The sequence below is a fragment of the Conger conger genome, chromosome 1, assembly GCF_963514075.1.
Source record: "Conger conger chromosome 1, fConCon1.1, whole genome shotgun sequence".
Lineage (NCBI taxonomy): Eukaryota > Metazoa > Chordata > Actinopteri > Anguilliformes > Congridae > Conger > Conger conger.
The window spans coordinates 26,875,829-26,903,762 of NC_083760.1; the positions used below are offsets into that span (position 1 = coordinate 26,875,829).

The 27,934-nt window shown below is 42.3% G+C and overlaps 2 protein-coding genes across 3 annotated transcripts; one reads left to right on the plus strand and one right to left on the minus strand.

Annotated features, from left to right (window-relative positions):
* Positions 1–342: 342 nt before the first annotated feature.
* Positions 343–8,465, minus strand: napba (N-ethylmaleimide-sensitive factor attachment protein, beta a). Of its 2 annotated transcripts, XM_061239829.1 has the most exons (11): positions 8,267–8,465; positions 6,840–6,919; positions 6,597–6,713; positions 5,473–5,519; positions 4,964–5,041; positions 3,816–3,871; positions 3,426–3,510; positions 3,237–3,341; positions 2,866–2,934; positions 1,692–1,742; positions 343–1,454 (listed from the first exon to the last, which is right to left on the minus strand). In XM_061239829.1, exons 1-11 carry the CDS (start codon positions 8,362–8,364, stop codon positions 1,353–1,355), a joined length of 888 nt encoding a protein of 295 aa, XP_061095813.1. In that variant the 5' UTR covers positions 8,365–8,465; the 3' UTR covers positions 343–1,352. The 2 variants fall into 2 exon arrangements, with proteins under 2 accessions (XP_061095813.1, XP_061095821.1); XM_061239837.1 differs by lacking the exon at positions 5,473–5,519 and having other exon boundaries at positions 8,267–8,406.
* Positions 8,466–9,684: 1,219 nt separating this feature from the next.
* On the plus strand, positions 9,685–27,908 carry mcm8 (minichromosome maintenance 8 homologous recombination repair factor; the record flags this gene model as incomplete). Its single annotated transcript, XM_061232334.1, has 18 exons — positions 9,685–9,805; positions 10,562–10,648; positions 11,130–11,212; positions 12,802–12,951; positions 13,411–13,514; positions 14,207–14,405; positions 15,702–15,787; positions 16,693–16,841; positions 19,092–19,290; positions 20,011–20,041; positions 20,142–20,282; positions 20,914–21,055; positions 22,434–22,629; positions 23,478–23,697; positions 24,184–24,393; positions 26,207–26,283; positions 26,730–26,919; positions 27,418–27,908. Coding segments are annotated over 18 exons (2,478 nt in total), but the record flags the coding sequence as incomplete, so codon positions are not given.
* Between the last annotated feature and the right edge of the window lie 26 nt (positions 27,909–27,934).

Consider the following 27,934-nt stretch of genomic DNA (forward strand, 5'->3'; position numbering starts at 1 on the left):
CCAGCCATTGTTCTAAAACATACAAGAAATATTTGCATGTAGTCTACATGGAGGTGTATTGCCTTTTGTGTGGTTCATACCTCTGTGCCATCTGCAAAGCAAACACACTGGTACCTTTCTGATTATAGTGTAATGTTGGGAGTCATTTTGTATGAAAATATATTTTTGTGAATTTTTGCCCATCCTGCCTATGAGGTTGCCAGCCACGGCAAACACTTAGGTCACTCAGACTGGGGAGCATATCCACACACTGGAAGAGTCTTGTGATCTGGTGCTTAAAGCGAATGATAGCAGAGGACTCTCTATGACCAAGACTTAATAACATTCACCGCACAGAACATGGCCGTTGAGATAGCCTTTATTTCAGTACATTTCAGCACAAAACACTGTACAAGAACAAATGAGAATAGACCAGATGTATTCTGAGATTCCTTAATTGGAAGTAATCCTGATATGCTGGTTCACAGTCCGTTCACTGGGACTTTGACCACTTTAAGACTTAATAGTAGTACAGGACACATAACGACACCATGCTTGCCGGTGTGCACACACTACATCAAATTCAATACTAGGTACACATTCACAACACACATGACACACATTTAGCACATTAAATGGTATACACAAATACACCGGTTAAGATTTAATACAGTGACAACATCAAGGGGACAGAGAAGATTTAGTTTCATTTGTAACTGTGCAAAAATACTTCAGGATTCCAATAACATTTTTTCATAAATGTTTTAACATTTTTAGCATAAGCAATTGTAACTGTGATATACAATCCACAAAGCAAAAAAAAAAAAAAAAAGACCCCACATAACTTAACCAACAAAAATAATCTGCCTTTGTCCAGCCGGCTGCTGCTATAGAAAGACAAAACAAGATAATCTTTGTTTTGAGTATACATTTCCAAATTAAAAATACTGAATATGTGCCCTCTGCATATTGAATAATAGAACTGCACAACTCCCTAGACCTGCCATATACATTTATAAAAGCAAAAGTAAATAAACATAGTATTGTTCATGAAAAGCCACAGCATGTGTCATTCTCCTGGAATATCCTTGGCCTGTATTACTGTAAACCTCCTGATAATGCCTATCCTAGAAACTTTAAACCTATTATAAGCCCTAATGAACGCCATGAAATGAAGTAGCATCCTGTGGGAAACGGGGAATAGAAGGCAAAAATGGGAGTATGACACATATGGTCTTGACTCAAACAATAAAAACTCAAGGTGAGGCCTACAGTATTACACTGATATGTGGATAATATTGCAGCTATTCATACTGAAAATAAAGAAATCTAAACCAGGACTTTAACATGAAAATAGCACATTTTTGCACAAGTCACTTCAGATCACCAGCGTCATCCTGGATAGTCTTTTTGATGCGCAGGAGCATGGTGGTAAGCCACTGGTCCAGTCGAGAAATCGAGTCAAACTCTTTCACCTAACGGAGGCATACAGACCGAGTCAATCCAGAATGTTCACACGGTTAACAGTTCACCCAGACCCCAAAACATACAGGCAAATCACCACAGCTATTACCAGAGAATGAAAATACACTATGTGCAAATGGGTTAAGTTATGTACAATCCACACTGTATTGTTGAGTCTTGAGATCTACAGGTCTGATGTTAGTATTATAATAAACAATTTTGATGCATTGAGAGAAAAGGCCACTTACAGCTTCAGTGAAGGCTTCACTGTTCTGCTCCTCATGAGCTTCCAGAAGTTTCTGTGGAGAAAGGTGCCTAGTCAATATAGGCCTAGAGCAGGGAAGGACCATAGCAAAGGGGTTCTTCAGCCTTTACTAGTTAAACCGACCTCCCTCAACAGCTTTTATTCCCTTCCTCTTTACACGGGTAGCTCACTCTGTGGCTAAGGTTAACACATAAGCCGTTCAATGTACTGTAATATGCTTAAGAAATGGCAAGTCTACTCATTTTCATTGTCACATTTGAGACTTCCAAAACCTTCAATTTCAATTGCACGACTATACAGTAAGCCTATTTTAAGCACTGCTATTTTGAACTGCACAGAAGAAAGAGTCACTGAACCATGTACACCACATGAGAAGAAGGAATTAAAGCCTTTTCATGAATTTAACTCATTGGAACTTATTTTTTCCACATGGCATTGCTGTGGTCTAGTGGTTGGTGTGAGCATTTAAAATAGTTTATTTCTGATGTCCAAGTTCATCATTTCTTGCCCAAGCCATATGCAACAATGTGTTCTGAGCAATAGTGCATTGTTACCATGTTAACAACCAAATATATATACACACACACACACAGTGAGCACTTTATTAGGTATTTATTGGACTTATTTAGACTTATTCTGGTGCTATAGCCTATCCACTTGTGTTCAGAGATGGTCTTCTGCATACCACTGTTGTAACGCATGGTTATTGGCATTACTGTCATCGTCGACCAGTCTGGCCCTTCTCCTCTGAACTCTCATTAACACGTTTTTGACCGCAAAACTGCTGCTCACTGGATATTTGTAGTTTTTAAGCACCATTCTCTGTAAACTCTAGAGACTCTAATACATGAAAATCCCAGGAGATCAGCAAATTCTGAGATACTCAAACCACCCTGTCTGGCACAAACAATCATTCTACGGTCAAATTCACTTGGATCACATTTCTTCCCTCTTCTGGCATTTGGTCTGAAAAACAGCTGAACCTCTTGACCACATCAGCATGCATTTATGCATTTAGCTGCAGCCACATGATTGGCTGATTAAATATTTGCATAAACAAGCTGTTGTACAGGTCTACCTAATAAAGTGGTCACTGAGTGTACAATCACTGTATTAAAAATGCTAATGTAAAAATGTATTTTAAAATAACAATATACCTTCAGGAATTTGCACTCTCTTGAGTCGGTGAAGGCAGGAAACATCTCCTCATACTTCTCCACAGCCAGCTGTCACACAAAAAGTAGTGAGCTCTGCAAGGGTTCTCATTTTCAATTTAATGACAACCTGCCATCTAATCCAGTTCCCAAAATATGGGGCTATGACGCATACATATTCCATCAAAATTCACGCCTGTCAAAATAAACACTGCACAATCTACCCTGCACTGTGCTAGCATATATGCAGGTATTTAAAATTGGGCTAAATTTTACATTTCTTGTTGCATTTTCTTTTTATAAAACATTCAGTGGGTGCTAGGCTCAGGAAGTTTGGGAACCTCCGCTCCAAAACAATAAGTCATTTTTCTGACCTTGGCATTCAGTTCATCTACAATGAAGTGGCAGAGTGAAGCTTTGAAGAGGTACTCCTTGGCGCTGTATTTTAGTAATGGGTTATCCATGGTGTTGCTGCCAACCTAAGACAGATGGGGAGAAAGCAGCTTTCACATGACTGTGGCAACCATCTTCATTGATGTATGAGCTGCTTGGATGATGCAAACCTGCTCATAGATTTCAATGGCTTTCTGGTACTGCTCCAGCTGCGCACTGTAGGATGCCACCTTCAGCAGACACTTATTAGCAGAGCTTTGGCAGGAGAGGATGAGGAGGAGGCAGAGAATGGGGAAAAGGAAGATATGAAGACTGTCAGATCAAACTCAGTGGGAAACTGACATTCTGGCTATGGGTAAGCCCAGCTTAACCTTGCAGGTGACAACCTCACACACAGAGCTAAACTCTGTAGAGCATGCATTCTCACACAGTTAATCCTGCACCTCACACACAGTCTCCCGTTTACCAAATTTCCATGGGAATTTAATTAGCTTGTTCTAGTTTGATTGAGCTCTTCCAACTCGACCTCATGAATGCAAGATGAATGATGAATAATTTACCTGTTAGACTCCTCCCCTTTGTAGTAGTCTGCAGCTTGCTCATAGTGTGCAATGGCCTAAGAACATGATCCACAGGGAATACAAATAAGAGTGATGTCACTTAGACACATGCCTACACACACACACACACACACACGGCGCCATGTCATGTACATATCCCTGGAACCACAGACAAAATGAAAATAAGAGTTTGAACAAACCCAGTATCTGGATGCATTAATGTGCATGATTTGTCACAAGCCTACGCAACACCAAAAACTGGTCTAACAACTGCATGAAGCAAAACCACTGTGGAAATGCATACCCACATTAAATATGCAGGTAGCAATCAAAATCAATTTTTAACAGCATCTAAAATATTTAAATTGAGTGTGTACATACAAAATATTGACAGCAACATTGCCTATATCATTATGTAGACACATACATAGATGGTAAATAGATTTTTAAGAGTGCAATGGTTATGCTAAACGTTGCCTATATCACTATGTATTATGCGGGCAAAACCCATCCTCCTGGTTTCCAATTCACTGCAATGTGAAAACTTATTTATGAATAAACACACATTTTGGGAAGATCATCATTAGGCTTGTGAAAACTGACAGCAGACAAGACAAACATAATTAGATAAACTGCATTTTTTTATCCATTTCGAATGCTATGATTCTGGTATGAAACACAAGCTTAGTATCAATTTATTCATTAAAAAAGAAAAATACCTACTGGATACCTTGATGGCAATTTTGATGATGATACTAGAACTTGATTTACATGCTTTCAATTAAATTAAATCCTATTTATGTTTTGTAAATAGGCATAACTCAGAACCTAAGTAGAATTCACAGAAAGAACTTTGCAGTCTTTCATAATTCATAAAAAGCAATAAATATAGACAATTACAAGAAATTCTGAGGTGGGAGGCTTTTCTAAAATTGGCTGTTTTCACATGGAATGACTATTACAGTGTCAGGCGATGCTTGGTTCCCTCAAAGAGGGAGTGTGAAAATGAACTTGTGACCACCAGTGACCACAGATGTCGCTGAATACACCAAAAGTGAAACATTACAGATAGACACTTTAAATAATTCAATTTATATTACATTAATGCACATAATGGCATGAATTTCTGAATTCCAGATGAGTCATACCTTTTCTATGTCAACCAGTTCAGACTCATACACTTCGGCGATGGTAATATGGTGCTTGGCAGCAATTGTAAACCTTCCCTGTGACCAAAGACATCAAGAACATTAATGAATTTTGGATTTACACAAATGAATACAGCTGCTTTCAATCGTTTTCATAATTTTCTCATCAATCATCATGCAGATCGATTATTTAGCCAAAAATGGCTGCCTTAGCGTATAATAGGATAAAAAGGCATAAAGGCAGTGTTCGCCAATAACGCATTTGCCATTTTTTGTTTTTTTCCCCCCCCAAGCACTTATACATCCCTTTCTTCATGACAGAAGCACTCATTGGCTGAGGTTGAACAGTTTCCCCAGAAGTGAACATAAAATGCAGATGGAGATGGAGATGAGTTTCAACCTGAGAATATTTTGAACATGCTATCTGAACAGTGAACTTCAACCACCGCCCAAAGAAAATGTTTTGCTGGACTAAGTTGATGTGCTTCTTTTCGTACAGTTAGTCTTACCATGTCTGTATATATATCGATGGCTGCATTTAAGCAGTTGATAGCCTCTATTGCGTGCGTTAGGGAAGGGGAAAGGAGGGAAAGGGCAAATGGAGATATTGAAAGACAGGTCAGTATTAACACAGAGAAAGAGAAGACAAACATAGCTGGATTATTAGCACCAGGGAGTGTCCTGTCCCTGGATCAGCATACCTACGGCTCATAATTCCATGACAAATTAAAGGCCCACATGCATCAACGTTCTCTTCCAAGTTTTCCAAAATGCCCACAAAACATTTGCAAAAACCCTGCCTCCAGACCTCAATTCCCCCTCCCCCTCCTGAGGTCAGCTCTCTGTGTTAAAATTTAGCTACGTTATCTGACAGTTATGCAAAAACATACGTCATGACACCTGGGAAATCGTTTTACAAACAGCTTGGGGGAAAAATAGCAGTTAGACTGTAAAATATGCATACTTCTACCAAAATTGCATTTATTTTATATTTGGATCAGTATGGAACACAAGCTCCAGGATGATATCAAAACCTAAAAAAACCATGAAAGATATGCATGTGGGCCTTTAATATTTACTTTTATTTTTCAACTTATGAAAAAATTGCGCACCAGAAGTAGCATTATTTATGTTGCAGATAAAATTAAAGAGACGTGCAAGTATTGTTACTTCCAGGACCAATTTGTGACCTGTACCGTAAATGCCATTTATACTTTTAATTAAGCTATAGCCTGCATTCGGCTCTCCAATTTTGAACTACTAAGACCACAGTAGGGGCTGTGTTGTTGCTATGTCCTAACCTGAGGGTAAGGATGAGGATTAGGGATACATTAGGGCAGTGGTTCTTAACCTGGGTTCGATCGAACCCCAGGGGTTCGTTGAGACAGTCTCAGGGGTTCGGCAGGGGTAATAAAATATATACCTATGTTTTGAAGAAATCATATTTTATTTTTCCAATTATGAAGGGTTCAGTGAATGCACTGATGAAGCTTGCAGGGTTCAGTACCTCCAATAAGGTTAAGAACCACTGCATTAGGGGGTCAGGTGAGTGTTTGGGTTTGGCTTAAAGCCAGCATTAGAGGCAAAGCAGGAGGAAACCAGTCCAGGTGAAACGTCTCACTCTTGAACTCACCATGAGGGTCCGCTTTCTTGTAAGCGTTTCCAGCGTCCACATAGCTGGTGGCAGAGTCGTGTTTGCTCTGCAGCTGCATATGCAAACGCGCAGCTTGGCAGAACGCACTACCTGCAGCTGAGGGATAGAGGAAGGAAGGAATATAAGCCAGCAGCTTTACTGACCCATTAACTTACCATTTCCCGCGACTGTAATGCTCATGACTATTCAGTGGTGAGATCAGTAGTGAAAGCAGTGACATACCGCTCCAGTTCTTGGCCATCTTGAACATGTTGGCTGCACGGGCATACATATCACATGCCTCCTCTACTTTGTGGTTCCCCCTAAAGAAAACATGGAAAGATGCATTATGGATTACGAGTCATGAATATGTATTGTGATCAATTAATAATTCGAAAAACAAAAGCATAGTAACATGCCCCAAATTCATTTCAGCAGAGAAATAAATTGTTTTGATACTATGTGGTTCTGTGTGAGAGGAATATAATAAAAGCATATTGAAAACACTTCTGACCCACCAAGGATCACATGGATACATCGGCATTGCAGTAAAACACTCCCCTTTTTTGTACCGATACAAAAAGCGCACAGAGCCATCATAAATGGCCTTCCAGAATGAACTTACACCGTATACACCGTATATGAGTTTACTATTAACAACCGAGAAACGAGCTGCTTCAACCACAAGCTTGCCATTTAATGGCATATGTATATCTGGGTATTAGCGCTGGTGTTCTATTACATATGGCACACACATAATTACGGATGTGTGTTCCGCCAAAACAGCGGACTGCCTGCCAAAGCTTCCAGTGCATTCCATTTGCTTTGCCAAATTCTTGGGCCATTCACAAAGCGATTTCCATAATATCGATTTCAATGACCCCTGGTAGACAAAACTATCGCCCGTTGGAATCCGCTAAATGCTTCTCCTGAACCAGCAATCCCAAAAACCGGGGACAATCGCGTGCTAGGATCAAGAGAAGTCGGATCTTGAAAATATATCAGTTTAAATTGCATTACATCACCATCACTTTGCAGATGTTCTCACTCCTATCGATTTTTCAGAAGACACAAAGTCTAGAATTATGTCGAACAAATGGAACAGAATCTCAAAAGTTATATCAAAATGTGTCAATCTGAACGCTCACCACCAATTCGATGCCCCTGCTATGGTGTCAATAATAATCTCAGCTTTGTGTGCATCCCTATAGTCATTCTGTGACAAGAGCATATGTATACGTTAATTTAGCTGCCCCTTTAAAATCAGAAAACATAATAAATGTGTCCCGGTTTATAAACAGCACGATTACAAGTTTGTACACAGGTCCATTTCCCCCAGTGAAACCCAATCCGGTGGCATCTTTCACCACTGTCAGTCTCAGTGACCGAAATCACTGACGAGGCCTTGTATACATGGCCTAACGTTAGCTAGCAACCTCCACATCTGCGAGTTGAAGATCACCTAGACGGCTGGCTGACAGTACATTTAATTTCTGTTCCAAGACACCAGGCATGCTAGCTTGCGGATATTAATGTCTAACGTTAGAGCTGACATTTCAAACATAGCAAGCTAACGCTCGCTATTTAGCTTGCAGCATCTATTACCCTCGCTCTGTCTTTAGCCATTTGGATTTTATAGGGTAGCGCAGGCTACAGCATATTGATCTTACCCAAACATTCCACCTAAGAATGAGCCTGACGACTTTACTTTCTTATCTGCTTCTGCCATTAGCTGGATGGCTTCCTTTTCTTTGCCGGAGTTGTCCATTTTCTTCTCGATGCCTTATAGCTAACGTTAACTGTAAGTAAGCACAAAATCTGCCCAACACCTACTGTCTAACGTTATCTGATTTGGTCCTCTTGATGATAGATCACAGCGCAACTTATGCAGTATAACTCGCCTTATAATTGGTCGTTAAGGTATCACTCACCCGGTTTTCATTGGCTATCCATTAAAGGAGGCTGGACATTACCCAATCAAGTCATAGATTGCTTGTTGCCTTTCCCTTCGTATACGCATTGTAACCTATATGATTGGTCTAAACATTTTATGCGCGTTATGTACACCAGTAGTAGGAAAGTGCGCGTTGCATGCGAAACAAACGCGCTAATTCCACCAGAGATTTTCGGATTGGCGGAAACGGTAGTTACGTAGTTGTGGCGCGGTGCCTGAAAATGTCAACATAACAGCTTCCTTGAACTTTCCAGGTTGGGTATTAACTTTAACGATTTCTCATTTTTCAATACGTTGCTGTTGTGGTGGAAATTGTTATATATAAGTGTCAGTAGCTAAAACATACATGAATAATTCCTTATGCATCGTGTCAGTTACTGGTAGTATGGTTGTTAGTTATTAAGGTCGCGCGCGTTTACCAGCTAGCTAGCTAAGTAGTTAATAGACTCAATCACAATTTTACTGTCAATTTGTTTGTTTCACGAAACGTGTGTAAGGCTTCCTTAAAAGCCAGTCAACTGTGTAGCTAGACCGCAACACAGAAACACGAATTGATGCGCAACAAAGTATTTGACAATGTACTCTTCGACCATAGATCATTTCCATTGGAAAAATAAGCCCTTGTCCCTTGCACTTAAATAAATCGTCCTTCAACGTCATCATAGTTATCTGTCACAGAAACATGGTCGAGCATGGAGGTCAGGAACAGGAGTAGTCAAATAGGACATGATGCTATGTTTAAAACAAAGCAGCTGTCATTGCTATAATGTACATTGCTTGGTTTATCACATCTGCATTTTGTGATTTTTACATACAGTCTGATCTGAGTTATAGATAGCATTCCACTTAATTCCTGACAGGGCCCCTCCAATGTGAACAGCAAAGAAGGGTAACTTTATTTTCTGACCTACATACTGCCTGATGTGAAAGGTGGTGTGGCCTGAGCTTCAGGCTCCACCCATTAAACAATGTGTCTTTCTCCTTCCACAGGACGCCAGTCAGAAGAGGAAGATGAGTAGAGAGCAGTTTGGAAGAGGGACGTGGAGGGGGGGTGGGAGTTCACAGGGACATGAGCAGGGAGCGAATCGATGGAGGGGGGGCAGGGAAGGCAACTGGAGAGGCGGTAGGGGTGCATGGAACAGCAGGAAGGGAGAAAATGAGGGGAGAGGTGGAGGCTGGAGGGGGGGTAACGGACGGGGCTGGAGTGGACGACCTTGGAGATCACGGGGTGCTAACCCTCGACCCAGCACTTCAGGTAGAGTTGTATGTATTCTCTCCCACCGAAAGGGGCAGTTCACCCAAAAATTAAATAAAAGTATGTTTCCACTTACCCAGAGTACTGTCTATCCATACGGATAGGTTTGGTGAGAATTTCTGAGATTTCACCAAAAATCTTTTTAGATGCAGTTCACCATGATATTATGGGCCACTCCTTTTCTGGTAATCGATACATTGAAAAAACTCACTAGCAAGCTCAGAAATGCACATTTTAATCCATAACTATTTCTACTATTACCGGAACTGTGTCCGCAAAGTGTTCATGTCGTCTTTGTAGTCCTACATTGTGTTCCTATATTGTCTAACTAAATAATTGTGCTAACTAAAGTTAACAGCCGGCTTAGACTTTGAGGTTTCGATATGCAAGCCAAGCTCAGCAAAAATATTGCTAAAATATTGATCAAATAAATTGACACTTTGCCCCAGAATACTGGTGTACTTTGGGGTGGTACTCTGGGTAAGTGGAAACATACTTTAATTTCATTTTTGGGTGAACTGGCCCTTTAACATATTGCCGAGATACAGAAGAAACAATTAGCGGATTAAAATGGGGGAGAAATTTGTCGTGGCTCAGCAGCATATATTGAAGGTGTGACTGTGTATTAATTGGAATTAATTGAATAATTCCTGTCCGAATGAAGAAGACCGACACAGAGCACAGTGTTGCAAATTCATTTCATGTCAGAATGTGTTTCTGAAATACCCTTTTGATGTGTCGTCAATCCATAACCAGGGTTTGGATCGCAACAGCCTAAAACCACACAGACAACACTGGACCATATGTGCCAGTACAAAGGCTGGAGACTCTACTTCTCAGAAGGTACATATACCAAAGTAATATATTATCAGTGCTGCCTCTAATTAGATGATATACTGCATATTGATCTGCCTGTAATATATTATCAATGCCGCATTCTATGTTCAGTATTCATTGGCCGTTCTGTGATAAAGTATATATTTAACTTTGGTTGATGTTCTTTCGCCAATTTGTAATTATCACTGTTAATTTATATCTATATAATTTTCATTTTATTGGATGTTATGCAAGTAATGTGCGCACTACTGTAAATTGACTAAAGAAGGAAGATGCACCAGTTATTGCCTTGATGTAGCATTTCATATTAAAATGGAGATAGGCCTGAATCTATTTTAATCGTATGAATACATTCGAGAAATAGAAGAAACTCAAGAGATCTCAAGGTACAGGGAGCTGGAAGGTTTAAAATGTGTGATAGTGCCCATTTTATAGCTTTTCTCAAATAACACTTGATGTGGTTCTGATTGAATGGTTTATTTTTCAGGTTACATTGAAAGTTCTCCATACATCCAAAAGATTCAGGCATTTGAAGAGTACTTCACATCACGAATTGACCTCTATGATAAAGTATGTGCATTCTTTCCATATGATTTTGTTTTGTTAGTTTCATTGGTTGAACGAGTAACATTCCCAAGCTTTCCATTAAGATAAGATGTTTACTGTATTCATTTTGGTTTGGGAAGAAGCAGTACTGATGCTGTTATAGAGAAGCTGGATCTAGTGGGTAATGGAGTTCATGTACAGTAGTAATGTACAATAATGATGGCCTTTGTCTTTGTTTCACCCGGTCCAAAAATGCCTGGTCCACATTTTAAGCACATTTTAATATGTGCTTAGAATTATTGTTCTTATGCACCTATCATTACTTGTCATTTGGCAGATGCTTTTATCCAAAGTGACTTACAGTTGATTAGACTAAGCAGGAGACAACCCTCCCCTGGAGCAATGCAGGCTACACTGGGGATCAAACCACTGACCTTGCCCCAGGCATGTACCTTAACCACTACGCTACAGGCCGCCCTGTGTATGACTTTTATGCACAGATCACAAATTGTTCTGCATGTGAAGTTGACCATATTTGATACCATATTTAACTAGCTATATTTGGTAGCTATATTTTGGAAGCAGAGCAGGGATTTTAGTCCCTTAATATTAAGGGAAATACCTCTAGAGAACTGGAGGCCATATCGCCTGAGGGAAAGACATTGCTATTGAGGATGTATGAAACCAGAATACAGATAACCGTGTCAGAGATGCACTAGGGAAACATATTTCTAGATGCATTTTAGTGAAGGACACTATACTTGAGACTTACTTACTGAAAATAGCTGGGCAAAACTATCTTGCACAGTTTGTAATAAAACGTGTGCCTGTGCCCATTTGATAGATGAAGCCCCAGGTGTGGGAATTTTAAGTCCAAGGGAAACTGTGTTTGTGTGTCATCTCAGGGCTCAGGGCACTGGTCACCTAGCAACCTATTTTTTTCTGTGTAATTGTCACTGCAGTGCTCAAAGCACTGGTCACCTAGCAACCTCTACGGGTATGTCACTGCAGTGCTCAAAGCACTGGTCACCTAACAAACTCTATTTGTATGTCAGTGCAGTGCTCAAAGCACTGGTCACCTAGCGACTTCTATGTGTATGTCACTGCAGTGCTCAAAATGCTGATCACCTGACAACCTCTGTGCTTGTTTGTCACTGCAGTGCCCAGAGCACTAGTCTCCCAACAACATCTGTTTGTGGGTGTGTTATGACAGTGCTCTGGGCACTGGTCACCTATCAACCTCTATGGGTATGTCACTGCAGTGCTCAAAGCGCTGGTCACCTAGCAACCTCTATGTGTATGTCACTGCAGTGCTCAAAGCACTGATCACCAGGCAACCTCTGTGCTTGCTTGTTTATCACTGCAGTGTACAGAGCACTGGTCTCACAACAACATCTGTTTGGCCATGTTGCTGCAGTGTTCAGGGCACTGGTCACCCAGCAACCTTTGTTTGTGGGTGTGTTACTGCAGTGCACAGGGTACTGGTCACCTAGCAACCTCTACGGGTATGTCACAGCAGTGCTCAAAGCACTGGTCATCCCACAACCTCTGTTTGTGGATGTGTAGTTGCAGTACTCGGGGCAATGGCCACCCAGCAGACTTTTTGTTTACAGGATGAGATCGAGCGAAAGGGCAGTATCCTGGTGGACTACAAAGACCTTCTCCTGGACCCACAGCTCTCTGACGCCCTGCCTGACCTGGCTACACAGCTGAGAGAAATGCCAGAGAAGCTTCTGGACTGTCTGGGCTTGGCTATTCACCAGGTAGGGCCCTACCCACAGCCACCGCTTCACGCTAGCGCCCTGCTCTCTTTGCTTTTCCCGTCTCAGCTTCTGCATGTCACCTCAGGCAGGGTTCATCAACTCTGACACTCAAATCGAAATCCACCCCTGGGTTTCTTTTCTCTTGATTGGCCAGATGGTCTTCCCAATTAACTCCCTGGTGAAGGGAGGATGGAAAACCAGTAGTTCTCGGCTCTCCAGGGCTGTTCTAATCTGAACCCTGGCCTTGGGGTCGGTGTTACTCAGTCTCTCTGATGTTCGCCAGACTGTCTCCACACATGACTCTCAGGTAGAGGGAGGGCGGAAAACCAGCAGTCCTCCGCCCCAGAGGACTGTGGTTTGTTGATCCCTGCCCTTGGCCCTGGTGTGACTCAGTCTCCCTGATGTTTGCTGCTTTCCGGTTTGCTGCTGCGAGTGTGAACACGGTGTTCTTGTTCCCAGGTGCTGACGAAGGATCTGGAGAGACATGCTGCGGAGCTCCAGGGCCAGGAAGGGCTGCCCACTGGCACCCTACCAATCGTTAGCATACCGCACATCAGGGCCAGGTAACGCCGGCTAACACGTGTGTCCGTGTCGGCAAGCACAACCAAACATCAGCAACACACCGCATCACTATCAGGCATCACATCTAAACATCACCACCAGTTATCACATCCACACATTAGCCAACATAACATATCCATGCATAAGCACAAGGTTTCACATCTACTCATCAGCCAAGGTATCACGTCGACACATCAGTGCCAAGTAACACATCTACCCATCAGTGCCAGGTAACACATCTACACATCAGTACTCGGTAACACGTCTACACATCAGCACAAGGTTGCACAACTACACATCAGCACAACGTTGGACAGCTACACAAACTCTCAGTAACACATCTACACATCAGCACGTGATTACACAACTACACATGAGCCAAGGTAATACAACTACACATCAGCACCAGGTGTCACATCTACACATTAGAGTGATCTATAATAAGTGCAGACCGAAGGTTGTTAGAACAACTACAGATCAGGTCGGATAAGGTACAGTTCACATGTCAGTTGTCTACAGCTATGAACATCAAGTCTAGTTTACATGGTAAATATACACCAAGTCTGTAAGTGTGGCATGTCAAATTAGAAGAACGGCATGATACAATAGATATGATAAACAACTAGGGTGATGGATATAAGATGGATACAAATGCAACGTGACAGCGTAACGTTCGCTGCATTTTGTGTGGCAGGGTGTATAACTACGAGCCCCTGACGGCTCTGAAGACGCTGCGGGCGAACCTGTACGGGAAGTATGTGGCGCTACGGGGCACGGTGGTGAGAGTGAGCAACATCAAGCCCCTCTGCAGCCGCATGGCTTTTGACTGCAACGCCTGTGGATTCACGCAGTCTCTACCCTTGACCGACGGCAAATTCACCACTCCGACCAAGGTAAACCACCCCCACCAAGCTTGACCAATGCAGCTGCATTGCTCTGAGAATGTAGACCAGTACTGCTCTAACATGCACAAAGGTAAAGCATAACCCCCAAGCTAAACAACTTCTTCTGCACCACAAACACATCACCTCACCAACCTCACTGAACTTATGCAACCCCCATCAAGGTAAAGCACTACATTGGGTGCATGCAACCCTATTGTTTTTGTTCAAGTTTTTTATTATTTTATTATTTATCTTCGCTAATGAATTGGCAGCAAAAACTGTAAAGTGTTTACAGCTACGAAACTTGGCAGGTAGGTTCAGTTACTCCACCACTAGTCAGATTATCGCAATGACGCCTGTCTGGCGCTGTAACGCAGCCATTTACATTTTAGCCCAAACCTCCTGAACCGTTTCATGATTAAAAAGTAATTTTTATTCCTTGGCTTATTCCAACCAAAGTGTATATTCCCGATTTTATTTGCGTCTGTATAAATTTTCTGCAATTTAAAATTCTTCAAAAACACATTTCCATTTCCATAAATTTCCATGAAACTTCCGTAAATTGAATCTCATCTTCACCAAATTTGATATAGAGTATGCTGAGACAAATCCCGATAAAAGTTATCACTTTTACTTTTTACTGTATTACTTGTGAACCCTACAGTCCCCTCCAAAAGTATAGGAACAGCAAGGGAAATTCCTTTGTTTTTGCAGTACACTGAATACATTTGGGGTTGAGATAAAAAGAAGAACACAAGTTGAATTATTTCCTGGTATTTACACCTAGATGTGTTACCCTACTTAGAACATAGCACCTTTGGTATCAGACCCAATTTTAACTTGTTTAACAAATCTAGATAAAAATACCAGGAAATAAATGCTGAAATTCTGATCTGCAATATCTTGTACATCTTTTGACCTCAAACTCTCCAGTGTATAGCAAAAACAAAGGAATTGACCTTGCTGTTCCAATACTTTTGGAGGGGACTGTATATTTGTTTGATGTATGAAAAACTTCATAATTATTCTTTTTTTTGTGCTTAAAATGCAAATCATTTAGTTAATCATTATCAATATAATATTATCTGCATTAATATGGATGGATGCAGGCTACAGAATGATAAGCCCCACACAGGCACCTGCAAAAAAAAAAAAAAATGCAGAGCAGGCCTTATCCAGTAATAACTGTAAAAAGTGAATAGAACACAAGCATATTGCTTTTGTAAAGGTGTTGTCTGTTGTGGTCATTCACTACACTAGGGGGTCAACACTATGATGAAATGTAATCAGAGTCTTTGTTTCCAGTGTTTGCAGGTCGATTGCTGTGGGCGTTCATTCACGGCCAACAGAAGCTCGCCCCTCACACTAACTGTAGACTGGCAGTCTATTAAGTAAGCATTTTCGCCATTTATTGCTGCCGTTCAGCATGCAGACATGTATATGCACATCAATGGCTTCCAGCATCTGGTATCAGGAATAAGGATTTTGTTCTCCCAAACATTAAGAATTGACCACAGTTTTCTGTAATGCAATTTAGGCTGTAAATCAGTGTTTCCCTACTCTGGTCCTGGAAATCTACCCTCCTGTAGCTTTTCATTTCAACCTAAATTTGTCACCCCTGATTCGACTAATTAGCAGCTCAACAAGATTCTGTAGCTGCCGAATTGTTAGAGTTTGAGTGAAAACCTACAGGACACTAGATCTCTGGGAATAGGGTTTGGAACAATTGCTATAAATGGTGCTATAAACAGTCTCTCAGTGAAAGCCCTATGACTGTGGGAGTAGAACAGTGCTTTTGTACTGTATTTTGAAGGTTTAATTCATACTGCTTCATGATGCAGTATGGAACATTGTTTTTAAAGTTGGGCGCACTTACTGGAATAACATGCTCTTGTCGTGTTTACATCGATGACTGGACATTTTAATGAACTCAAAGGTGTAGTCCCGTTCCTGTGTTTTCAGAGTAAACTTTGAGCTGTTCCTTTGTGTTGGTTTTAATGCTGGTTTCCTAGCAACCTTTTATTGAGCCGCTCCAGGTTGCTGTAATGAAATTGCATATAAACACATTAGTCTCACACCTGGTTTGCCTCTTTATTACGTCTGGCTTTTTCTGGAAGGATTTAGATGATGTAAACACCTTTTTCATAAGTGCTTATTAATTTAATAGCTTATGACTCATGAGTGGAGAGTGTTATTGCAGGACTAATTGTCCGGACGCAGAAGGTAATGGACCGAATCTTTTTGTTCTTCCTGGTAAACAGACGTGGTGTGAGTAAAGATTTCCGCTGTGTCTCAGGATTCAGGAGCAGATATCAGATGACCAGCGGGAGGCCGGGAGGATCCCCAGGACCGTGGAGTGTGAGCTCACTCAGGACCTGGTGGACAGCTGTGTCCCGGGGGACACGGTCACCATCACGGGGGTGGTCAAAGTGTCCAACGAGGAAGGTGTGCTGCCTTTGGCCGTGCTCAACCTGACTGCTCGCCTTTTTATCGTTCTGTGAATCCACCGTGACTGCTCCCCTGCTTACCATTCTGTGAATCATCTGTGTCTACTTACCTCTTTATCATTATGTGAATCCACTGTGAATCCTCAAAATCCTCTGTGACTGCTCCCCTCCTTATTCCGTGAATCCTCTGTGTCTACTTGCCTCCTTATCATTCTGTGAATCCTGGGTTTACTTACCTCTTTATCATTCTGTGAATCTTATTTGAATCCACTGTGACTGCTCCACTGCTTACCATTCTGTGAATCCTGGGTCTACTTACCTCTTTATCATTCTGTGAATCTTCTTTGAATCCACTGTGACTGCTCCACTGCTTACCATTCTGTGAATCCTTCGACTCTCTGTTTGTCACTCTTTGTCATTCTGTTACTGCTTCCCTCTTTATCATTGTGTGAATCCACTGTGACTGCTTCCATCCTTATGTTCTGTAAATCCTGACTGCTCCCCCCTTTATCTCTCTGAATCCTCTGTGACTGCTCCTCTCCTTTTCATTCTGACTGCTCCTCTCCTTTTCATTCTGACTGCTCCCCTCCTTTTCATTCTGACTGCTCCCCTCCTTTTCATTCTGACTGCTCCCCTCTTTATCATTCTGACTGCTCCTCTCTTTATCATTCTGACTGCTCCCCTCCTTATCATTCTGACTGCTCCTCTCCTTTTCATTCTGACTGCTCCCCTCCCCTTCCTAAAATTTCCCTCGGGATGAATAAAGTATCTATCTATCTATCTGTCTATCTATCTGTCTATCTATCCTTATCATTCTGACTGCTCCTCTCCTTTTCATTCTGACTGCTCCCCTCCTTATCATTGTCACCGCTCAGTGCTCTCTTCTAAACCCCTCTGAACCCCTCTGAACATGCTTGCCTTGACCTCTTGCCACTCTCCTCTTTACCATTCTGTGATATCTCTTCACTTAAGTCAATGATCATTCTCTACATAATAGCTTTGTGACCACTGTTCTCTTAATCACTGTGCTACCGCTATGAACCCCTTGTTGATCTTTCGCTACGTAACTTCTCTGTGATTGCGCTTCTCTTAACTACACTGTTCAGTTAGAATAATCCAAGACATTCATTTTTATTGTTTAGAGATACTACCCTTTTATTTATAAAGGGCTATGTTATTACATATCTTAAGCTGTGTGTGATATGGAGATATACACATACGTAGACTGCTATCATTGAGATCAACTGTATCTATAGACCAGAGGGATGCAGTAGTCAAGGTCATCTGTCTTTAAATTTAGACCCCAGGCGCAACTGAGGTCAGCTGTCTTTTTAATTAGAGCGGAGGCGCAGCTGAGGTCGTGGTTACAGGATGGGGCCAGGTGGCCTGCGATGCCACATCCAGCCATCGGGGGGAAGCAGATTTCCTTCTTCTTAATCTCTTTTGAAGACCTATCCTAGATTACAGCAGCTCTGTTTGCTTTACATTTGCCGTCTGTGTGTACTTTCAAGTGTTGAGGAGATTGATGCATTAATACCTGTGGGCAGCTTAAATTGCTTGACGATAAAATGTTCTGGGAATTTTAAAAAGGCAAACTGTATTTATTTGAAGATAAAGATTTTGTGTCACCTAAGGAAATGACCAGTTCTGCATCAACAACAACAAATTTGTTTGCTTGTTTGTTCGGTCATGTGGCTTTGAGTTGCATTTTGTTTTGGGCAGGATTGCTTTGTTAACCCATTATGGACTAAGGTGCCATAGGAAAAAGGCCAATGAATCACAATGCATTTCAACGGTCATGTTTCTTGAAAAATGGTCATATGATCAAATACAACCCTGGTGTTGCATCTGTCTGTTAATGGAGATGTAACGCGCAGGTCACATCCATCTGTTAAGGGAGATGTAACACACAGGTCACATCCATCTGTTAAGGGAGATGTAATGTGCAGGTCTCATCCGTCTGTTAAGGGAGATGTAATGTGCAGGTCTCATCCGTCTGTTAAGGGAAGTGTAATGTGCAGGTCACATCCGTCTGTTAAGGGAGATGTAATGTGCAGGTCACATCCGTCTGTTAAGGGAGATGTAATGTGCAGATCTCATCCGTCTGTTAAGGGAGATGTAATGTGCAGATCTCATCCGTCTGTTAAGGGAGATGTAACGTGCAGGTCACATCCGCCACTAAGGGGCTAAAGAGGGGTGAAAATGGATTTCAGTGTGAACTCTGTCTCTCTCTCTCCATCTCCTTCAGCGAACGGGAGGAATAAGAAGGATCAGTGCATGTTCCTGCTGTATGTGGAGGTGAACTCGGTCAGCAACTCCAAGGGCCAGAAGTCCAAGGAAGCGGTGGAGGTGGAGGCTCAGGGGGCCTCGTTGGAGTTCTCCCTCAAAGACCTCTACGCCATACAGGAGATCCAAGCGCAGGAAGACCTGTTCAAGCTCATAGTCAAGTGAGAGAGAGCAGATGGCGCGGTCATGGTCGTGACCGTCACAGTTACATGGTCAAAGGAGAACGAGCAGTTGCTGTGGTCACATTCATATTGTCAACCGAGAGGGAGGAATTGCTATATTCACTGTCTCTGTGGTCAATTGAGGGGGAAGTGGTCGTTGTGGTTACGGTCATGTCTGCCAGACATTTTGAGACTTTTTCCACATATGGTTGAACAATGACCTGAATGAACTCCACAGTGCATATCCTGCTTATGCTACAAAATAATTGCCTTCATAACACGATGGCTTTTTCAAATGTATTTGATAGCAATTAAACTTTTTCAGTTTGTTTAGACCAGGGGTGCTCAACAAGGGCCGATCCGTTTCAGGATTTTGTGCAAACTTCTGGTCTTAATTATTTAATTGACTCAATCATATCTTATCTGATATGTTTATGAGTACCGGCTACAGCTGGAGACTGCAAGTGTATCCTAATGATTTTACTGTGCTCAAGTACAGGCTTGAACCAGGGTAATTTATACAGCTGTCAGCAAATTAAAAACAAGGCAATTGCTTGGGACAAAAATCAGTACGCAGAGTTGTGCCCCCCTGGTTTAGACTCATATATATTATGAGTATGTGTGTTACATATTATGATTTCATTTTTTATGATTTTATGAAGTTATTTTGTCGCTAGCTTTGCGAAGCTAACTCTTCTGCCTGTGCCGCTTGTCTTGCAGTTCTCTTTGTCCAGCCATCTACGGACACTTGGTAAGAACAAACATGGTTCCTCCATACACGGTCATTATCTCTGGATGTGCTGGCCTGCTCTGGAGCTCAGGTGTGAGGTTTGTGTCTCTCTCATCTCCAGCTGGTGAAGGCGGGGTTGGCGCTCGCTCTGTTCGGGGGCTGTCAGAAGTTTGTGGACGATAAGAACCGTATCCCCGTCAGAGGAGACCCTCACATGCTGGTGGTGGGAGACCCAGGACTGGGCAAGAGCCAAATGCTACAGGTAGAGCATGGGGGCTTTAAACGGGCTGGTGTGGTAACGGGCAGCCTGTAGTGTGGTGGTACGTGACTGGGCCCCCGGATGGCTGGCGGTTCAAGGTCCGGCCGTTAACCTTACATTGCTCCAGGGGGATTGTCCCCTGCTTAGTCTAATCAATGAAGTCGCTTTGGATAAAAGCGTCAGCTGACTAACAAATTATAATATTAAATAATTATTATAATGTTACAAATAATGTATTCAAATAACTTCTTATGTATTATTACTATGAGAAGATTTATGTTTTAATATGAAAAATATCTATAATAGTTGATATACACTAAATGGTCTGCAAATGAGTTCTGGAAAATGTGGCTTTTTTTAAAAATTAGGATTCAGTAATGATAAATCACAGACATTAGAGTAAAAACTGAAAACAAGTAAAGGAACTAACATTGAACAATGGAGGGAAGTGGCATTTCTCTGACGTGTATGTACTCAGCCTGCAGAAATGGTATGCTACTATTGGTAGGTTTGCTTTTCCTAAAAAAGGATCAGAATTTACCCCCCCCCAGTAGCTTAACAATAGATTGAATATGGGGACCATTTTTAATGTGAACATTTGTATGAGCGTATCCTCCGTCATTCCCCCCCCCAGGCGGTGTGTAACGTGGCCCCCCGGGGCATCTACGTCTGCGGGAACACCACCACTACCTCAGGGCTCACCGTGACCCTGTCTCGAGACAGCGGGTCCGGGGACTATGCCCTGGAGGCCGGGGCCTTGGTTTTAGGAGATCAAGGTATTTTATCAAGCACTGTTTCCATATACAGTAATAGGGTTTTTCAACTTTCATCTCAAATTAATCTGAAGTTAACACACGATTGATGAGGGTAAATACATTGACCACTTAAATACAGTTGTGAAGTTCAGACACCACTGTACAATGTTCACTGCAAGCTGCAGTAAGATATAGCTGTGTGCTAACTTTACACTTCTGTATAGCTTGATGATATCACACTTTTGTACTGCTGAGAACTAACTGATGTCCTCTATTTTTGTCGCTCTGGTTAAGACCATCTGCTAAGTGACTGTAAAGTTGTACTGTTATATAAAGAAGCATTTCATCACAATGTCACAGTTGTGTAAGTCAGACAAGAATTTTTAAAGACAAAGAAGTACAGAGACTTCATATTCTAAATGCGGCTGAACTATCATGAATACATTTCACAGTGCATATGATTCTCATGCTACAAAATCTGTTCAGCTTTTTCTAATTTATATGAAATCCGTGAAACATTAGGTAGACCTGTACACCAGCTTGTCATCCAATCATGTGGCAGCAACTAAATGCATAAAAGCATGCAGACGTGGGTAAGAGGTTCAGCTGTTGTTCAGACCAAATGTCAGAATGGGGAAGAAATGTGACTTTTTGTGGAATTATTGTCGGTGCCAGCAACTGTTCTGCGTGTTTGTTAGGGAAATTGCGCTTTTTACATATCACAGGTGAGCATTGTCTGATGAAACAGATCCACAGTAAAACAACAATAGCTGTACTTGCGTTTAACTTTCGTATTTATTTGCAAAGAAATAACAGAAAGTGAGAGAGCTTACCGCCTCTCTGATTTGAATCAGACATGGTAAGACTCTTATACACACTTTTCCACAAGGGCGGAGACAAAAACAAGGAAGATATGCTGACAACCTAGGATTATTATTATTATTATTATTTAGTCTCCTGATAAACTCCTTGTTGACCTTGCTGTAAGATTGGAATGTGCTAGCACCCCCTTCTAGGAGAAGCAGAGACATTAATCTGACAGACTGTCTGTCTGGTAGAGAGAGAGACAGAGAAAGACTCCTAGTGAGCACTTAATTCAGAAAGTGGTCTTATTGTAATAACGATTAAAAATAAAAGGTTATTTTTTAATCACGTGATTGTCTCTATGTTAACACACATTGTCAAGAATTAAGAATCAGTTAAGAAAATTACCCTGACAGTGTGTTGCATGTCTTGTGCGTGTATATGTGTGTGTGTGCGTTTTTGTGTGTATGCGTGTGTGTGTGTGTGTGTGTGTGTGTGTGTGTATGCATGTGTGTGTGTGTATGTGTGTATGTGTGTATGTGTGTGTGTGTGTGTGTGTGTGTATGCGTGTGTGTGTGCGTGTGTGTGTGCTCAGGCGTGTGCTGCATCGATGAGTTTGATAAGATGGGCAGTCAGCACCAGGCCCTCCTGGAGGCCATGGAGCAGCAGAGCATCAGCCTGGCTAAAGCGGGCATCGTGTGCACCCTGCCCGCCCGCACCTCCATCATCGCCGCCGCCAACCCTGTGGGCGGCCACTACAACAAGGGCAAGACCGTCTCGGAGAACCTCAAGTAGGGCGCGAACGCTAACCTGTTCCACTGCTGACCGCAAGATCACTAGTCAGGTTTTAATACAGGAAAATAAACTTACGAGTAACTGGTTCTGTAATGTCATTAGGTACAGTGCAGTCCATAAGTATTTGGATGCTGAAATTAAAGCTGAACTACATAGTGAATGTTTTATTTCAACTGTTTGTTTGCTGGTGTACAGAGCGAAAACAGCTAAATATGTGTCGCTGGACAAATACTGCGCTGTATATCTTACGGGCATTTAGCAGACGCTCTTATGCAGAGCGACTTGTACATAGTATACATTTATACAGCTGGATATACTGTTATACTGAGGCAATGCAGGTGAAGTACCTTGTTTGAGGGTACAACAGCAGTGTCTCACGTGGAAATCGAACCTGCAACCTTTAGGTTACAAGGCCGGTTCCTTAACCATTATACTACATTGCTGCTCTATGTGAAGTCATGTACTAGCATGTGTAACTCAAACCACTTGCATCTTTTTTCACGTGTGTTTGGCTTTGCAACTGTCTTGCTGGCCTCTGTTATCCCAAAGCATAATGCACACTATACTGTATGCAGCCTAGCCTTGCTGCTACGTTGGTGCGGGGCTGGAGGGGGGTTTCATATACTAGCAGTGTGTAACTCAAACCACTCATATCTTTTTTCAAGTGTGTTTGGCTTTGCAACAGTTTTGCTAGCCTCTGCTCTCCCACTGCATACTGCATGCAGCTCAGCCTAGCATAGCCTAGAGTTGAGTTAGGGCAGGGGGGTTCATTGGTGAAGGTCTTCAGATAAAGGTGGAATGGGGTGTGGTTGTGGTCACTGTACTCTCATTCGTGCCCCCACAGGATGGGCAGTGCGCTCCTCTCCCGGTTCGACCTGGTCTTCATCCTGCTGGACACGCCCAACGAGGACCATGACCACCTGCTGTCGGAGCACGTGATGGCCATGCGCGCGGGCAGGAAGGGGGCGCTGAGCAGCGCTGCGGTCGCCCGGACCCCCACACAGGACCCCAACGTCTCCCTGCTGGAGGTCTCTGCGGACAAGCCCTTATCGGACCGCCTGAAGGTGACTGGTCTTCATCCGTGGAAGCCTTTTAAAGGGTTAGGTTGCATTTTTTGACCCAAGTTGCTGACAACAAATTATGGAATAAATTGGGGACATGTTGGACTGAAAGTACTTCTACATTGAGCTTGTGTAGCTTACTCTGAGTTAGCAGTTAGCATTGCTAGCCAAATAACATTGATTTAATGGGGGCTGAGAATCACCAACTGACAGCTATGAGACGCTTAATAAAAGAAACTTAAATAAGTACTTCTTGATATGCCATTTGCTTGCTTAGATTCATACTGTGTGATGAAAAAACTGTATCAGCCTGGCTAAGGTCGACATGTCCTTAATTTATTCCATAATACCTGTTGAGAAACTCAGCGGACCTGGGTCTGAACTTTCCCTTTAATGGGGGAAATGCACCCCTTTGTCACTCAACCAACCTGGCTGGTCAGTTGGGTGCTCATGTGTGGTGACTGGTGGATATTTGGACTGGGTTCACAGGTTCTCCCTGGGGAGGTGCTGGACCCCATCCCCCACCAGCTGCTGAGGAAGTACATTGGGTACGCCCGGCACTACGTGCACCCCACGCTGTCCGCAGAGGCTGCGCAGGTCCTGCAGGACTTCTACCTGGAGCTGCGCAAACAGAACCAAGCTGCCGACAGCACGCCCATCACCACACGCCAGCTGGAGTCTCTCATCCGCCTTACTGAGGTAACACACACACATGCATGCACACACACACGTACGCACACACGCACACACACACACACGCGCGCACACACACGCGCACACACACACTCACTCACGCACACGCACACACTCACTCACGCACGCACGCATGCACGCACACACTCACGCATGCACGCACACACACACTCACTCACGCACGCACGCACACACACACACACACACACACACACACAAACGCACATGCACACACACACGCGCGCACACACGCACGCACACACACACGCAAACGCACATGCACACAGACACACACACGCACGCACGCACACGCACACAAATGCACATGCACACAGACACACGCACATGCACACGCACATGCACACAGACACACACGCACGCACACGCACGCACACACACACGCAAACGCACATGCACACAGACACACGCACATGCACATATATGTACACACACACACACACACATGCAAATGCACACACACACACACACTCGCTTGCACACACACACATGCATGCACATGCACACACACATACGCACACACACACACACTCACGCACACTTGTACACACGCAGGCACGCACGCACACATGCACACAGACACATGCACACACACAACTCACTACATGCGAGCTACAGTCTCACTTGTTGTAAACACACGCAGGCATGCATGCTCTCCTATTCATACACGTAAGATTTATGGGGTGAAATCACTGCTGAGGACATAGTTAAAGCCAGTTGCAATGCGTGGATATGACACTATGCCTCATAAATTATGCAGCTCATGTTCAGTCCCTCGGATCTATCACTCCCTCCCCTGTTGAGGCCTGGTGGCCTGGTGTAACCCTGCACTCCCGTCTATGGCCTTATCTCTGCATGCTTCTGCACTGACTCACTCCTGGCCATGCTGTTCCTGACTGATTTACTTTAATTTTTTTATTTGACCTTTTTCATTCTAACCATGTAACCAAGTGGAGTGTTTCTATACACTCACCGAGAACTTTATTAGGAACATTTTTACTGTATTGCACCTACTTATTTATGCAATTATCTAATCAGCCAATTGTGTGGCAGCAGGGCAATGCATACAATCATGTAGATACAGGTCAGGTGCTTCAGTTAATGTTCACATCATAATGGGGAAAAAATGTGATCTAAGTGACTTTGACCGTGGAATGATTGTTGGTGGCAGACAGGGTGGTTTGAGTATCTCAGAAACTGCAGATCTCCTGGGATTTTCACACACACTAGTCTCTGGAGTTTGCAAAGAATGGTGCAAAAAAAAAAAAAATTCCAGTGAGCAGCAGTTCTGCTGACCGAAACGTCAGAGGAGAATGGCCAGACTAGTCAAAGCTGACAGGAAGGTGGCAGTAACGCTAAGTGGATAGGCTACAGCAGTAGAAGTCTAAAAAAATAAGTCTAATAAATACCTAATAAAGAGCTTGGTGAGTATATATAAAAAAATATATTTATCCTTTTTAAATGAGCTGGGGTCCAGTTCCACTTATGTATGACCACGTATGTTGACAGGCATGGATCAGCCCATATAGTTTCTGCCGCACATACTCCCCCCTTAGCTATATCAGGGTCCGGCTAAACCAGGCTCAGCTCATCTTGTTTAAATTAATCTAGTCACAAAATTTGTTACAAGATTTGAAACTGGAGCTTCTCATTTGATAGATCCTGAATCACCTTTTGCCCCAGTCAGCGGTTGGCCAAATGATGTCTGTCAGGACTAAACTCTCAGGAGAAACGGTCACCATATTTATAGGCAAATAGTCCTCTCCAAACTTGGACTCATCTGCTCTGTTGTACTTTTAAGGCAAGAGCCAGGCTGGAGCTACGAGAAAAGGCTACAAGAGCAGATGCCGAAGAGGTTGTGGAAATAATGAAACACAGGTAGGAACTAGCAGTCTGATTAATTTACGCTTTTGACATGCAAGAAGAATATTTTCAAAACATTCCTAAAATTGGCAACATTTTCAAATGCAACTACTCAAATTATGCATTTCTTTTTTGTGTTTATGTCTTATCTATATTCTCTTTTTTTTTAGTTTTAGTTATGCAGTTGCTGCTGTGGGAAATGAAGAAAACTTTTTAAAAAGGGATCAGTACATAGAGTATGATAAATGAAAGTGTTTGTGAAATATAGATAAGACATAAACACAAAAAATAAATGCATCATTTTCAAAGCATTCCTAAAAATGCCAACTACTCAAATTATGCATTTATTTATTATGCGTTCATGTCTTATCTATATTTCACAAACACTTTAATTTATCGTACTCTCTTATTTGTACAAGTTTTCTACGGCATCAACTGTAATCTGTTTATGTCCACCGCAGCATGCTGGACACCTACCAGGACGAGTTCGGGCGGCTGGACTTCAACCGCTCCCAGATGGGGTCGGGCATGAGCAAACGGTCCCAAGTGAGGAAGTTTGTGTCGGCGCTGAACCAGATCGCCGAGCGCACCTACAAGACCACATTTGAGCTCCAGCAGCTCCGCCAGATCTCCAGAGAGCTCAACATTCAGGTGGCTTCAGCTGCTGACATTTTACCCACAGTCTGCTGGGTTATTTAAACGTTACTGCGGTTCAGGAGCTAAGTCTAGTGGGACCTGGAGGGAGTCCTCAGCAAAGACACTATTTTACCCTTTAAAGAATTTTTGTATAATCAATGACCTCCATATGTTTTGGGCCAATGCTCCCAAATATTTTCTACTCTTCTAGTTCTATAATATTTTGGTTTCACCACTTAATTACAATTACATTACTTTAATTACACAGTGCTTAATTTGAAATGGTATTTCCTGAAGGGAAAAGGTTTGGGAACCAATTAAAATTAATGTGTAGTGCCATTGTACTCATGTCGTCATGTCTATATAATTGTTTGTTACTATGTATCTGGTCAATTTTAACTGAAATATAGAATCCATCTCCACCGTACTGTGGTTCATGTGGAAAGATATTATGGTTTTGTGTTTTTTTTAGAGCACTGGGAAAGTTTGGTTTTCTGTTTTGTTTTTTTTCAGGTTGCAGATTTTGAAGGTTTTATCAGCTCTCTGAATGAACAGGGCTACCTTTTGAAGAAGGGGTCAAAGGTTTACCAGCTTCAAACCATCTGAATGAACATGACCATGGTCAGCACCTTCATCTGAATAAGCATGACTGTGCTAAACATCTCACTGAAGATGGAAAGGATGACAGGATCCCAGCTAGATGTATTTATTTAAAAAACAAAGAAAAACTGTAGGAGGGTTTCATATTCATGTTTGTTTTCATGTTTGTTTATCCATTGACAACTTTTTTTTTTATAACACTATTTGTCATTTTAAAAATGTCAGCCTGTATTACTATTATTTAATTAACAAAATGTTGTTTAAGCTGTGATATTTTTCTTTTACTTCATGACAAACCAAGCTTTGAATGCTTTAGAAGGAAAAAAGATACAGATGAAAAAGCACAAGTCTGCACAGAGTGAATCAATAAATGAGCAGAGCGAGACAGTGCTGTGAAAAAAATATTTCCCTTTCCTGTTCTTCTTTATGA